Source organism: Corapipo altera, unplaced genomic scaffold (assembly GCF_003945725.1).
Source record: "Corapipo altera isolate COAL_440 unplaced genomic scaffold, ASM394572v1 60, whole genome shotgun sequence".
Lineage (NCBI taxonomy): Eukaryota > Metazoa > Chordata > Aves > Passeriformes > Pipridae > Corapipo > Corapipo altera.
Genome location: NW_020884912.1, coordinates 4022242 through 4036356, shown reverse-complemented (window position 1 = coordinate 4036356; position 14115 = coordinate 4022242). Strand labels below are relative to the sequence as shown.

At 34.3% G+C, this 14115-nt stretch overlaps 1 protein-coding gene across 2 annotated transcripts in view; it reads right to left on the bottom strand.

The window, feature by feature from the left end:
• DTNBP1 (dystrobrevin binding protein 1) overlaps positions 1 to 14115 on the bottom strand; it is a 71075-nt gene that overhangs the window by 46873 nt on the left and 10087 nt on the right. The window contains exon 6 of one of the 2 annotated variants that reach the window (XM_027654204.1): positions 6642 to 6774. The exons of the other annotated variant lie outside the window; for it this stretch is intronic. Within the exon in view, the coding sequence (XP_027510005.1) occupies positions 6642 to 6774 (133 nt within the window). The remainder of the gene's footprint in view (positions 1 to 6641; positions 6775 to 14115) is intronic. 2 annotated transcript variants of the gene reach the window in all.

The window sequence follows — 14115 nt, the reverse complement described above, 5'->3', positions numbered from 1 at the left end:
AGTCCAACTCCTGGCCCTGCACAGATACAAATGCAGCTGAAGTCTTTCCAGGTCTTCCAGCAAAACTTCCACATCAACTTCAATCCAGAAGATAGAATGGATCACAGCAAATTTTAGTAACAGAAATTGCAACCATTAGCAGCTGGCAAGCAAGCTAATAAATACAACTAAAACCAAATAGTACTCTAATATACTCAGTAGTTTCAGGGTAGATTGAAAGCATTTTTCTTTGGATGTTTCATGAAAAAAGAAACAAATATTTATATTGATGAAGAACATTGGGGGTCATCTTTCAGGCACTATCATTCAAAAGAACAGTAAAAATGAGGGAGATGTTATTAAAACCAGAAGAAAATGGTAGAAGTGAAATCATTAAATGCAAGTTTCATCCTCTGCTAAGAGACTGATACAGGTCATCTAGCATTGGAACCACTCCATGGAATTAATGCTTAGCTCCCTCTAAAAGCTTATACCTTCAGATCTAAGATTTTGCAGAGGAGCCAGTTTTTATGTTTTTGCTTTCATCCTCTTGCTATCAAAAAAAAAAGGACAGTTTTTAAATTTAATTTTTTTAATGTTTTAGTTTGCAATGCCACTGGATCACTAAAAGATAAATGTATCAACACAGTTTATTTATTTTTATCATACAACCAAAATTTTAGGAATCAAAGTTTAAGTTGAAATTTGAGAAAAGACATCTGGGACAAACTATAAACAACTACAAGCTACCAAAAAATCTGAGAAACTACAAAGAATGTAGGAGAAGCTGAAGTTTAAGAGAAGGTACAAACAATTCCACCATCAAAAGCTACCTCTGCCATCAACTCCACCTATGTTTCCTAGAAAGAAAAAGGGTTCCTGAAAACCTGTTTTTGGTAAACATCCACACAACAAAATGCAGACCACCTCTTAACTTGGCCATCAATTTCCAAGCATTAAAAAGAAGAAAAATTACAGTATTTAAAAACTGGCCAAGTTTTATTCACTAAGTGACATATCATACAACACAAGTCCACAAAAACAAATAACTAAAAAGAGCCTGTAACCCCATATGCACTCTTTACTTAAAATGCTGGATGTGATTCCACGCAGCACAAATGCAACTGTTCCAGAAAGAAGTTGGAACTTGTACCTCTTCAGACATCCTCAACACATTACTTTGACTTCCCTCATAGAAGCATAGTCAATAAATGCATTTAATATATTTTTTAACAATTTTTAAATAAATTGTTTCTTGATGTAAGTGGAAAGGAATTATTAAAGATCTCAGGAAATAATTCTTAGCAAAGAAAGAATTTATCAGGAGGCATAACACCATGCTTAAAAGCAGAGGATGAATTTTACTGTGGTAATGACAAGCACCTATGCCCTGTTCTTCTGCCTCTAGCCACAATTAATTAATTACTTACGTAAATAATGCAGTTTTGAGGTGAGGGAGGGTACAAAATGATGATTAAGGCAGTCCTAAACCATCTGTTCCTATTATTGGTACAGTAAGTCTGGACAAAGAATGCCTGGTATTAACAGCTTGACAGGATTTGCAGATTATGCTCACTAACAAGCACTACATAAAGGTAGAGATAAATTATGCAGGACTGACATAATGTTTTAACTGTTTCTAGATAACATTATTAAAAGGTGCTGTAAGATACAGAGGATCCAACACAAACATTCAGTCTTTAATCACAGGTCACAAAAGCCGAAGAAAAAATCTTTTATATTCCTTCCTATTCAAAAGAAAACTGTAAGGAGAAGTTATGCATCAAATCTCTTTGCAACAATGTCATTGTCTCTCAGCATCAAGAAAAGACCAACAAAGAAGAAGGGTAAAATTAAAATAACTTCAAAGCGACAGAAATTATACTGTACATTCACACTTGGCAAATAAGATAAAAAAACTGACAAAACCCCTACAATCTTCAAATCTGCTACGTGTTCAGTCTTGGCCAATGTTTTCAAATACTTGAAGCAGTGATGGGAGCAAATTTCACTATATAGTGAAACAGCATACTCCTTTGGATTTGATGTATGCAGAATACTGTGATGCAAGAGTTCTTGCAAGCAAAAGAAAGTTCACGGCCCTAAAACTACACAAAGGGAGCAAAATTATCCAGGAAAGTTTTCTAAAGCTTGTGCAAGTCTATCTCGTCAGGATCAATAAGAACTCTCATTCCATGTGTTTGCCTAAATAGATGCAACAACTGATGGATATAAAATTAATTCCAGCCAGTTATCACCATGAAAGCACTTGCTCCTGGTTGTGCTGTATGCAAACTCATGAACAGGAGAATGGAAAAGATCTCTGCAATGTGAACTCTGCTTCGAGCACAGAAACTTATAGCATGCCTAATGAAAACTCAAAGCCAGTCATCCAATGCACAACTAACTGTCCTGAAGATAACGAAAGTTCTGCACCCAACCTTGCAAAAATTATTATTTAGGTACCAAGGTACACAGAGATATCGTAGCTGAAAATCTATACCAGTACAAGAGTGATCAAAAAGAATACGGTATGAAACCTTACTTGGATGAAAATTTTCATGAGAACTATGAAACATGTAGCTGGGGTCTTAGAAATAATTCACAGTACATTTAATGTCAGAAGATAGCTTTGTGCAGAGGTACAGAGGTAAAGATAATATCTGAAAGCAAAAACCCCCTCTTAAAAAACCAAAATACATTTTGGTGTGTTAGTGAGCAAATAACCATTAATTGTCCCAAGGAAGCAGAGCAGTCTAAAGTGTCTGAAGAAGTTTTTGGCATTTATTTTTCAAATTTATTTCAGTTAGGTCTAAGACAAGGCATCATATCTCAGTCCAACAACCTTTATTTCCCTTTTATTTATAAAGCAATTAAAAAGAGGGATAAAATCTATAGAAGAAAACAACAGTAACTAAGACATTTTCTCACACACATCTTTAATGTGCCATAAATTTTATACCCTTCTGAATGAGAAAGTAAATCAAACATTCTTCTCCCCTGAAGCATTAAAGCATCGTCATGGCATGGCAGTGATGGTACCTTACAAGAATTATGACAATCTGTCCAACTCCTCACCTACTGCATTAATTACCAAAGCGTGGGGTTATACATTATTTGACAACAAATAAGCCTTTAAAATAAAAAAATTAGAAATAAATACATGTTTTAAGAACACATTTTCTCTTCAAGTAAAGCATTTCTTTAGATCTCACCAGAAAGAAAAAATAATAGTCCCAGTAGGGTTTGCAATATTACTAAACATTCATCTCTTGAAGTATGCTCTAGTATCAGGGTATATTTCAGACTCTGGATTTTAGATTTCTACATTTATTTTCCTTCTACGTCAGTTCTCAAAGCTGACAAATACTGAAAAGAACGGCTTCTTAAACAAGACATCTGAAAGAAATTAACATTCAGACAACTATGTTTTAAGCCAAATGACACACAGTAAAATTTATTCACTCGTTTCCAGTGACAAGGACTTCTTGCTATTCCCAAAGTAGTCCTACAAAATGCTGTAGTTGGAGTTTCTACTTTTCAAAAAAACTGTGATCCCTCTGAAATGGATATCAATGTTAATAAGAGCTTCAAGACAGAAACATTTCATCTTACACCATAAGCCTGCCATTATGGGCTGCATTACAGGTGCATATTATAGGTGCACATGAAAAAATGACACAGAAGTGAGCTTCCAATAGTGCACTTGGGAAAGCAAGAATTGCCACAGGGGACTGAAAGGAAACAGAGAGTTTTCTGCAACCAGAAACAGAATATCCTCAGTAGGAGAATGAAGGAAAAGGAAGAAGAATTGTGCTTAAGACAGGAAACAAAACAACATGGTTTAATGTTATCATGCATGCAAAGAATTGCTGCAAGACAAACCAGAGAAAACAAGAGTGGAATACAGACTTCATATAACAGTACTGGTACCCTGATCAATGGATTTAAACACACAAAAAAGAGAATATTAAAAATCCAGAGACAAGCACACAAGAAACAACTAACGCCCACAAACACCAGGCTTTAATACAAGTTGGATTGATGAATGTACTTTGAAACTCGTACTCAACACAATGACAAAGGGAAAAAAGTGATCTGTCTGAACTGAAATAAAGTTGCTCTGTTTTACAGGGAGACCTGTTTCTGAAAATAAGTTCCCATAGTTACCACAAGCTGTGTTTCATAGGTTTAATGTCGACCTAAAGCACCTTTTTCTAAACCTTTCACATAGAATTTTTTCAAAAGACTTAAAATACACAAGCTTTTAGTCTAAGCTCTACAATGACTTCATAATAAAATTACTTTCTATTACATGCTTAAAATAACCACAGGTTCTAGAGTTCATATTCATCACAGTTTTCATCCCTATATTGTCAAAACACATTAAATACTTTTTTTAAAGCACAAAACCACTCACTCCCTGAAAATAACTCTTGTGCTAAAGAAAGAGCATAGACTCCTGAACCCACCTCGTTGATTATTTCAGCTGGTATCATAGTAAAAACCCAAGCATCAAGGAGAGGAAGACAGGATATGAGTTCCAAAGACACAATAACACATCACACTCACGTTAACTGGCTGTTGGTTCTTCAAGTATCTACATTAGCAAGTGTCCTTCTAGTAATGAGCTAGCAGTTAATTTCTTACCTAAATAAATACAGGGGTAATGATCAACCAGAAATTACCTGTATTTTTCCTGTTTTGTCTAGATCTGACCAAATGTAATCAGCTTATAATTACACTAAGTAAGTAGCTTGTTTAGCATTCTATTTATAAAACTGATTAGACGCTGCTAAGCAGAGCAGGCAATAGTTTAACACTTTATTTTGATGTTGAAAGCAGAGGCTGGGGGAGAGGGAGCAAAGATGGCAGAGAAAACAAAAAACCCTCAGAAAACTTCAGAAATATTATTTTAGAGATACAAAGCTGTTGCTTTACACGCATTTAAAATTTGTGTCATTTGATTAAATATTTAGATATTTATATAGATACATATCTATAGAAACACACATATATAATTTATATAGAATATATTTATATTTTTGAAGTTATTAATATTAAATATTTAATTACTTAAGTAGGTTTGAACAAGTGAATATGAATATTCAGACATACTAACTGCTCGTGAAACTTTTCCTGGAGAGAGAATATGGTGTTGCCCTGACTTGGGAAAGGGAAAATCCAGGCTTCAGGAAAATTACAGACCACTGCCAAGGCCCTGGTCTAGGTTAAGCTAACTGAACAGGATGTGAAAAACTAAAGGACATGACATGAGAAGTTGCTAGATGTGACAGATAACATAACAAGATGCTGACAAAAGCTACAAATAGCACCATGAGGGATGACTGGATTTCACAGGTGTTTAAAGGAGAGTTGGGTGAGAAACAGCCAAATTCCACAGAAAACTTAAGAGGGAACTTTAAGGTTTCTGAGACTTTTTGGGATGCAGAACTTGCAACACCAGCACTACTTCAGTAACTGGATCTGTAATGTCATAGAAGCTAAGATTCCCTACATAATAAATGAGGACCAAGAGGGAAAAAAGTAATCAGGGGTGAATTGATTATTTGGGAAGAAACAGAGATTAAAAAGAAAACAAAAGAAAACCCAAAAAACAGACAACCTACAAGAATGGCAAAAGGAAGGTCAAGAAAGAGGAAACCAGATAAGATGTACACAATACGACCAATGCTGTCTGGAGCAGTCCTGCCCTTGATCATCACAGCCCCATTAGAACTGTAAACCAAACCAGTTGTTCTGACCATATCACATCAATCAAACTTGCTTCCACAATCAAGAGAAGCAAGGAGGGTGTCAAGGTGCTTTCCCTGGCTAACAGGAGGTCACCTGGCTGGACAGACCAAGGAACTTGGTTATCCCCATGTTAGTCAACATCTGCATCTACCCATCACTCCCTAACATAGGCTGTCAGACACTATCTTTGACAAATTGCTTCAACTCATTTCCTCATTTATATAATGGACATAATACTGTTTTTATCTTCTTCTGTTGGGTTATTTTTGGCACCGTCAGTAACAAAATCAAGACAGTTAACAGTTTATTTAAGTTCAATATTTTTCTCTTGCTATTTTATCTCTTAGGTAAACATGAAGCTCATAATTTGGAAGTTCTGAATTTTCACACATACTGCTTAGTCTAAGTTGAACTTTGATTCCAAGAACTAATGTCCCATTTTTGCAAGTAAGAGAATGGTAGGAGATTAATACCTTTCATACAGAGTGAAAGGTACTTATAGGATAGGATATGACAGAACTGAAAGGAAGATTGAGGAAAATACTGTTCCTAATTTGACAGGTACATGGGAGAAAAAGAAGAAATCAAAAAAACAGGGCAAGGGATTAAAAGAAACAACCATATATCAGTGCTTGTTAACGACAGCCCTTAATCCAGTTGTTTGCAGAAAATAATAAGCATGGTTTCATCTTAACAACTATGTAGTGACAATTTTTTCTGAATACACACACTTTTTATTTATCACTAAGAGTTAGACATTCAGTGAATCTACTACAAATTTGCAACATCCTGTCAAAGATTATTGTTTCTTAAAAAGATGAAAATAAAAGGGATCATATTACATATGGGGGGTAATTACAAAAGGTGTATCTTTTATGCTAATTTATAATTATTGTTTTATTTACCTTTTTGTTTTCTTGTAGTTTTCCAGCTGCAATGTCTGCATACACTTGTATCTTTCCAACTCACACTGTTCACATAGGTCCTCAAGACACAACAGATGATTCTCCATTTCCTCAAAGTTTGCCTCTAGTTGGGCTATAAGAAATACTTACATGAATATCAAATTGCATCAACAGATGGACAACTCACCTGAACAGAAATAGGATTTTTTAAAGGTACACAATTAACATAGTAATCATTACACATATATAAATGGCTCAGAAAGATAAACAAATCTTAGCCCATATCACACAGCGAAGAGTGGCAGCAGAGTCATGTTAACGTAGATCTATCTGAGGTTCCCTTGTAGTAAGATGTTGAACTACTCTATTTGCCCCAGCACTTTGGTCTCAGAGGCTTGTGTGTGTACATCAGGAAAAGAAGATTCAGGACTCATAATTTTACTTCTTATGCAGACTCTCAGTTTAGCCCTTCCTATATGGTACCAGTGTGAGTTGTAAAGCTCTGACCAAAACCAGTACTGATCTTAATTTATTCAAATGAAGCAAAAGCAAAGCATACTAGGAGAATTTTAACTTTCACATGATCTCATGGTAATATAAAAGAACACATATTTTTGTCTCTGAAGACAGATCCTTTACTGATAGGTAAATCTCTAGATTTAGCTATTTTACATACTCATGCACTTAAAAACATGTGAAATGTCTTAATCTCCTCTTTAACCACAGTTGCTCTGTCTCAACATAAAATAGATCAATCCTATGAAAAGTCCTCCAAAATCATCTCATAGCTCACACTGTTTTGACTAGAAATCGGGACCAAAGAATTCCTGAGGTCCCTTCTGACCTCAATTATCCCATGTTAATCTTGTATCAAAGGATCACTCTCCCTGCCAGTGATTAATGCTAAACTCCATGTCTCTCCTCAGGATCCCAAAATGGAAAAACTATTTTCCCAAACTCTAACCAGTGAGCCACTCTGAGATGGAACTGTGTGAATTACAGGACTATTATTCATCCTTGTGCCAGGACTTTTCCTATAACCAGAGGGAAGGTAAATTGCAGGAGGAAAGATAAATCACACTTTTGCAAACAAAATAGCAGCCAAAGAACAGAAGGGAGTTTGCGGTCCAGAGACATATACACTGATCTGCTGCAGGATATGAACCTCACTGTTGATGCAAAGAACTACACAGATAATGGAATGAAAGCAAAAAATGTAAAGCAACTGAGTTTTGGCAAATGGTTGTGTTTCACCTTTGCCTGTAACAGACAGAAGCAACCTTCAAAAAGCAAGAGAATAATTATTAAGTTCAAGGTAGAAAAAAGTGATTTAAAGTTAATGTGTTTTGGATGCTCAAAAGAAGAAAATAGTAAGCTGGATGCATCAGTTAAATCTTCAGTTTTGGTTTGACCATTCTACTTGGAGCCTATCTTGCAGTATACGTAATTTCAACTTTCTTAGCCATTACTCAATTATAGCCATCCTTGTGGTCACCCTAGAAAAGCAAAAGTTAAGACCTCAAACAAATTTCCTAGGATGCATATTCATATGTTCAGCTTCAATTACTTAAAACGATTTTTTTAGTCCCTAACAAGTAAGCTCCACAACAGTCAGAAAGGGAAACATGGATTATATAATCAGCTAATATTTCCTTGAATTATTTATCTGTATACAGATCTCTGAGGGGAGAGGGAGATGGTAAAAAAAAAATAAAAATAGGCAGTTGACAATTAATGCAGGTACAATTCTGAGGAAAAAAAAATTTTTCAGTTCTACATATTGTGATGTGGAAATTTGTTGTTTACCACATACTCAATTTTCTCTCACAAAATCCAGATGCATTCAAAGAGTAATATCATTTATTGCAATTATGATTGGTAGTCCCTTTTTGCTTAAGAAAAGGATTTTCTTGAGTGCATTGAAATCCAAATGTCTGTATTATGCTAACTTGCTTTTCAGAATGATTGCTTGCTTATTAATTTGCAAAATTCACAAACACAGCAGGGCTGAAGATAATTTAGTAAGGTACCTATCAACCCCTGTTTTTTCCAGATACCATCCCCCACCCGCTTTGCTGTATTAGCTATTGAAATAATATTAAAAGACTAACAAAGAACAGGGGAAAAAAAAAAGAATGAAGTGAATTCTAGAGAGCAACTGATTCCTAGCACTAGCATTTGAGCGGCCTCTAGTGGGAATTGCAGAAAACACTGTGCTCCTGAAGAACAGGAATGAACTCCTCAGGAGGCAACAGTCCTGCTTTACTGCAACACAGGTTTCAGAAGTTTTCTTTCTAAAGTGAAAGAAAACTTAATTTTCACAAAAAAAGCTGAAAACTAGCTCCATTGCAATAGCACCAGCTACAGTTGTGAATTAACCTCTCTCTTATCCAAATGAGAATATATGCACTGTGCAGACAAAGAGGATTCCAAACAAAACTACGTATTTAATCAATTTGAAACTTAAGCCCTTAGTCTATGATCAGCTCTTATCTATATTCACAGATAATAAGCTCATAATTTAAAGATGTTATTTAGCAAAAATATGAAATCTAGAAACTCCTTTCAAGTTTACATGGCGCTTAGAACAAATATGCCCCAGAAAGCCAGCTTATGTTCTAAAGAACATCTGCAAGGTTACTACTTCTTGTTCAGCTCAAAGAAATCCCACAACCAAGGTGTCAGGCAACAATCACCATCTCACTCTAAACAGGCATTGCTATGAAGGTGAAAAACATCTCCTTTAAATTTTTTTAAGATTTAAAGAATACAGTCTACCTTTAGATTAAGAATTTTCCTGTATAGTAAATATGCCACACTTGGCAGAAATAATACTTTTTATTAGATAGCTGAAAAAATAACTTGTTCTTTAGGTCACATCATTTCAGTTATATCAGTTTGGCCTATATATCTTACACTACCACAGGTATAACAACACTATTTGAAGTTTTAGTTCTTAGTTTTAATTTTTAAAGTATGTTACTGTTTGATCAGATGACATTAGATTGAATTATCTTCCATCATCATACACTGTTTTTCTTAGTTTACCAGATAAGCAGGTATTAAAGTATTTACTTAGAACTCAACAACCACAAAATAAATTTTTTTACCTGAAAACACTTTATTTCAATTAGTTTACCTAATTTAAATTTACCACATAATTTTTTAAATTGAAACCTATGTTACCTGTAGTTCCCTGCGAGTACAAAAATTGTTAGAAAAGCGAAACCGCAGCTGTATATCAGAAAATACTAGTTTTCCATTTTTCCTACCCTAACTTTAAGTGTCACTTTCCTGCACTCTCCTAGCCACTGAAACAACAGAAACCACAAAGGAGTATTAAAGACATTTCTATAAAGTTCATTCATTTTCTGAATAAAAGGCAAAAAAACCAGAAAACAGAATGGATGGAAGCAATTACATCAAAGATATTCTCTATCTCTAGGCCATTCAGGGACAGTGATTACTAAAAGCAGTGAAAGACATACATAAACAGGAAGAGCTCCATTCACTGAAAAAAAAAAAAAAAGAAAAGAAAAAACTTTACATAATTACAGTTCTACTAGTGCTCAATTTTCATCTTTTTTAAAAGAAAATATCTTAAACCCAGCTAATATCATACCATTTACATGCAGGTAAAGCAGTTTCTTTGCAGAAACTACATATCAAGTACACTAGAAACTTTTCCTTCTGTATTCAATCCCCAGACACTTCCAAGTTTACAGCACCAAACTATATGTCTTTTATACATATATATCTCTACCTAATACAATAACCCTCTCTGCTGAAGCGTTGTGCCCTGGAGCTTATGAAAGAGAAAAACACCCTGTTGAACACAGGTATCATTAGACTGTATTATTCAAACTGCCTGGTTTTACATATATCTTCCCAATATTTTCCCTGGGTTTCTCAGTAAAAGATAAATACAGTTTTATTTCAGACAATGCAACTCATGTAAGCAAGAAGAGTAACAGCAGTTTTTAAAGAACTAGATAGACTGTTTTAATTAACAATAAATTATTATTTTTTTTAGACATTTTCCCAACCGCAAGTCGTTGCTCATTTTCAGTAAAAGTTTTCACAGCTCTCCCAACTTTCAAAATAATTTTAAAATCATAAAGAAATCACTAAAAACCTGGAGTATAATGAAATATATTCTAAATTTCTGCATCACAAAACCTTTATCCAGTTCTTTTTCAAGAGTTATCTGCTGCTAAATGCTAAACTAAAAGGAAACTGTCATTTAAGTAACCAAACACAAGTCAGAAGTTCACATACCAGCTCTATGAAAAATCTTGATTAATAAATTGTCTAGTCTTAAATTCACTTTTACTCGACCAATACCTGCTAATATCTAAATCCCTACATAAGCCACAATTAATAAATAGGTAATAGTGAACTAATGACTTGTCTTCCCCAAAGACACTCATGTCTTCCTGAAAGAGACTAATCTACGGGCTATTATTCACTACACCTTTTCCTCCTAAAAGTACTGCTGCAGAGGTAGTCTACAAACTGATGAAATGAACAAAAATAAAATTCTATAAGCTTAAAATACAAGATGTTGCTGGAAGTATACTACACTTTTCGAACTGGAAAAATCTTTGCCATTTTTATCAAGAAATTAAAAAAAAAATATATTTCATTAAAACACACCCTTTTTTTGGGTGCAAAACAATACCCAAAATATGGGGTATTACATTCTTAAAGTAGCTCCAATGTTACCAAAACCAAAATATTGCATTCAATGAAAGAGATACTATAATTACTGTAATCTTTTAGTTCAGTTTTAGTATATTTCCTTAATGTCTGAAGAAGCCGTAAGAAGTCATTAATTATCCCACAGCTTAAAGAAAGTGAGCATGGCCATTAATTTCTTTAAAAATGCAAATTCTGAACAAATTGGATTGAATTTTGCAAAGCTAGCAAATGGCAACTTTCAAACTTGATACACAATCTGAAAATAAAGCATGACCTTCTGCTGAGGATATAAACAATGATACTCCCCCTAAACAGTGCAAAAAGTTCTGTTGCCCTAATGGATTTTCACATTCAGCTAACTCATACTTCAGAAAAAAATATTAAAGATTAGGAGGCAATGGCTTTTATCTCTGACTATATTCCCAGCCTTATTTTATTCTCAGTCCCAGTCTAAGTATTTTCAACCTATGTTGGGTCTGTCACTTATGTATATGAATAGCCTTTCTGAAACCAGTATCAAGTTAATGTTTAACACTTGATCTTAAAAAAAAAAAGAGAGAGAGGAGAGAAAATTGGATTTGGATCAAGATTTGTGTGTATTGATTTACTGAAATCAAAACAGATGTCTGAGCAAAATGCCACGGTTCAAACATGAAGCATATTTCATATTAAGACAAGTATGACAGATATCAACAAGCAGATATTTTCTACAACATCTCAAACAAAAACCAGCTTAAGTGATGATTCCAATTTTGAACTTTGAAAGGACAATAACTGTCCTTTTCACTTTTATGTGAGAGTAATTTTTTCTTCAAAGTTCTCAGTGGCAGTTACAAGACATTGCATAATACAATAAATTTATCAAATGGAGACACATTTGACTTTTTACTTCAAGTGAGGGATGACTAATAACATGAACACCTAAGTTAAAGGACTCTATAAAATTGCTAATGAAAATGTGTGTTGTAATACAGAGCAAAGGCTGAGGAATCTGTACATGACTCATACCAGCCTTAATAGGTCAGTAAAAAGGTTCGCTTCCGTTATTCGAAATTTCTTTTACCAAAAGCAGCCAGGGTCCACTATTTACTTTCAAAATGAAAGCATTAATAGATTTATTAGAAGCACATCATATTACAAGTCAGAACTATGTTCAAATGATGAAGACTAGCCAAATTACATCTTGAATGTACAACCCAGGACACAGCACTTTGTAATTCTATTTTCATATTTTTTTACAGAATGTTTCACTTCTATTTAAAATTCATAGTCAGAGTAATAGTCATCTCTTGGAAAATTGAATACAGTTTATATTTCTAAGAAGCAGATAGTTCAGAGTTATAAAAACTAAAAACAGCGAGCAGAATATCATAGTAAATTTCTATTAAATCCCTTCTAGAAGGGTAGATGTTGAATTTGCCATAAATTATACCTACCTCTTCAAATAGACTCCCTAAAACTTACCATAAAAAAAAAATTCCAAAAAACTCAGTCGTTAAGAGGAACTAATAAATAACTCTAGATAAACTACTTGAAATCTGACATACAAGGTGAAGCTAGAAGATTTGGTTCACATCTCACAATCTTAGCAGTATACTTCAAAATTCATTAGCTTCCCCAAACAGGTCACTTAATGCTTCCTTAAATCCTACTTGTGCAGAATCAAAAATATTCTAGAGACAAACCTTCTCCTAGTTATTCTACAGTCAGAGTGAGATGAATTCTGGTTCATAAAACTACATTAGGAATTGGAAAGTAACCCCAATTCATCAGGATTTATAGCATTTGCTGTTATGAACTATGAAGAAAATTCCATTAGCTTTTTAATATATTGTTTATCTTTGGTCTACCAGTGGGCTGCATCACTTTGTGCATGATGATATTAAACCCAATATTTTAATAAATCATTATTTGAATTTATATTTCCTCAGAAAATTTTTTTTCAAAAGCCAATATTAAAGGCTTAGCACACATGACAAAGCCTTATTAAATAAGGTGGTATAAGAAAATGGTAATAAAACATGAAATACATTCTTTGGTTCAGAAATAAATAGCAAAGTTATTACCAGCCTACCTAGGAACAAAAGTTGATTTGTGCATGTCCACTGACCATAGGAGAAATGAGAAATTAGGCTTTGAAGACAGAAACGAACCCTCCTTTTCTTCACATCAGATGTCAGCACATAAATCCAGCCCATCCCACAAAAAAACAAGAGTTGCAATTACATGAGGAATTTCTGCCTCTTTCCCAGCTGCTGTAAGAAAGAGGAATGCAGGCTGAGTCCCTGGGGAACTCAACTACTAAAATCATGTGCAGACGGCAGTTTTTCGAAACTTTAATTTCATCCACCTTGTATAGATTTCCACTGAGCCAGCAGGAGGCTTACTGTGGAAAGACAGGCTTGCTACTTGTCAAATGCTGCATTCCCATTCCAAGGCTCACTCAGCAATATTGGAGATTTTCAGAGAGTAAGAGGCCAGAACACCTTTTTCCTAATTTAATTCTGAACAGTGTATCAACTGCTTTGTATGAGAGGTTTCCAGAAGTAGTCCACTAAAGCATTTATCATCTTTTAAATTAAATCAACAGGCTAGCATTTGGTAAAGTTATAAAAATTGAAACCCGTCTAACAAATATAAAGTATTTGGTAATCTTAATATGTAGCATTGCTAGTTTCACCCACAAAAAAAGCTGGGCATCAGTTCAGAATACCTTAACCCTGCACATTAATGTAAATAATTGAAGCCAGCCTTGGAATTACTCAACCCCAAA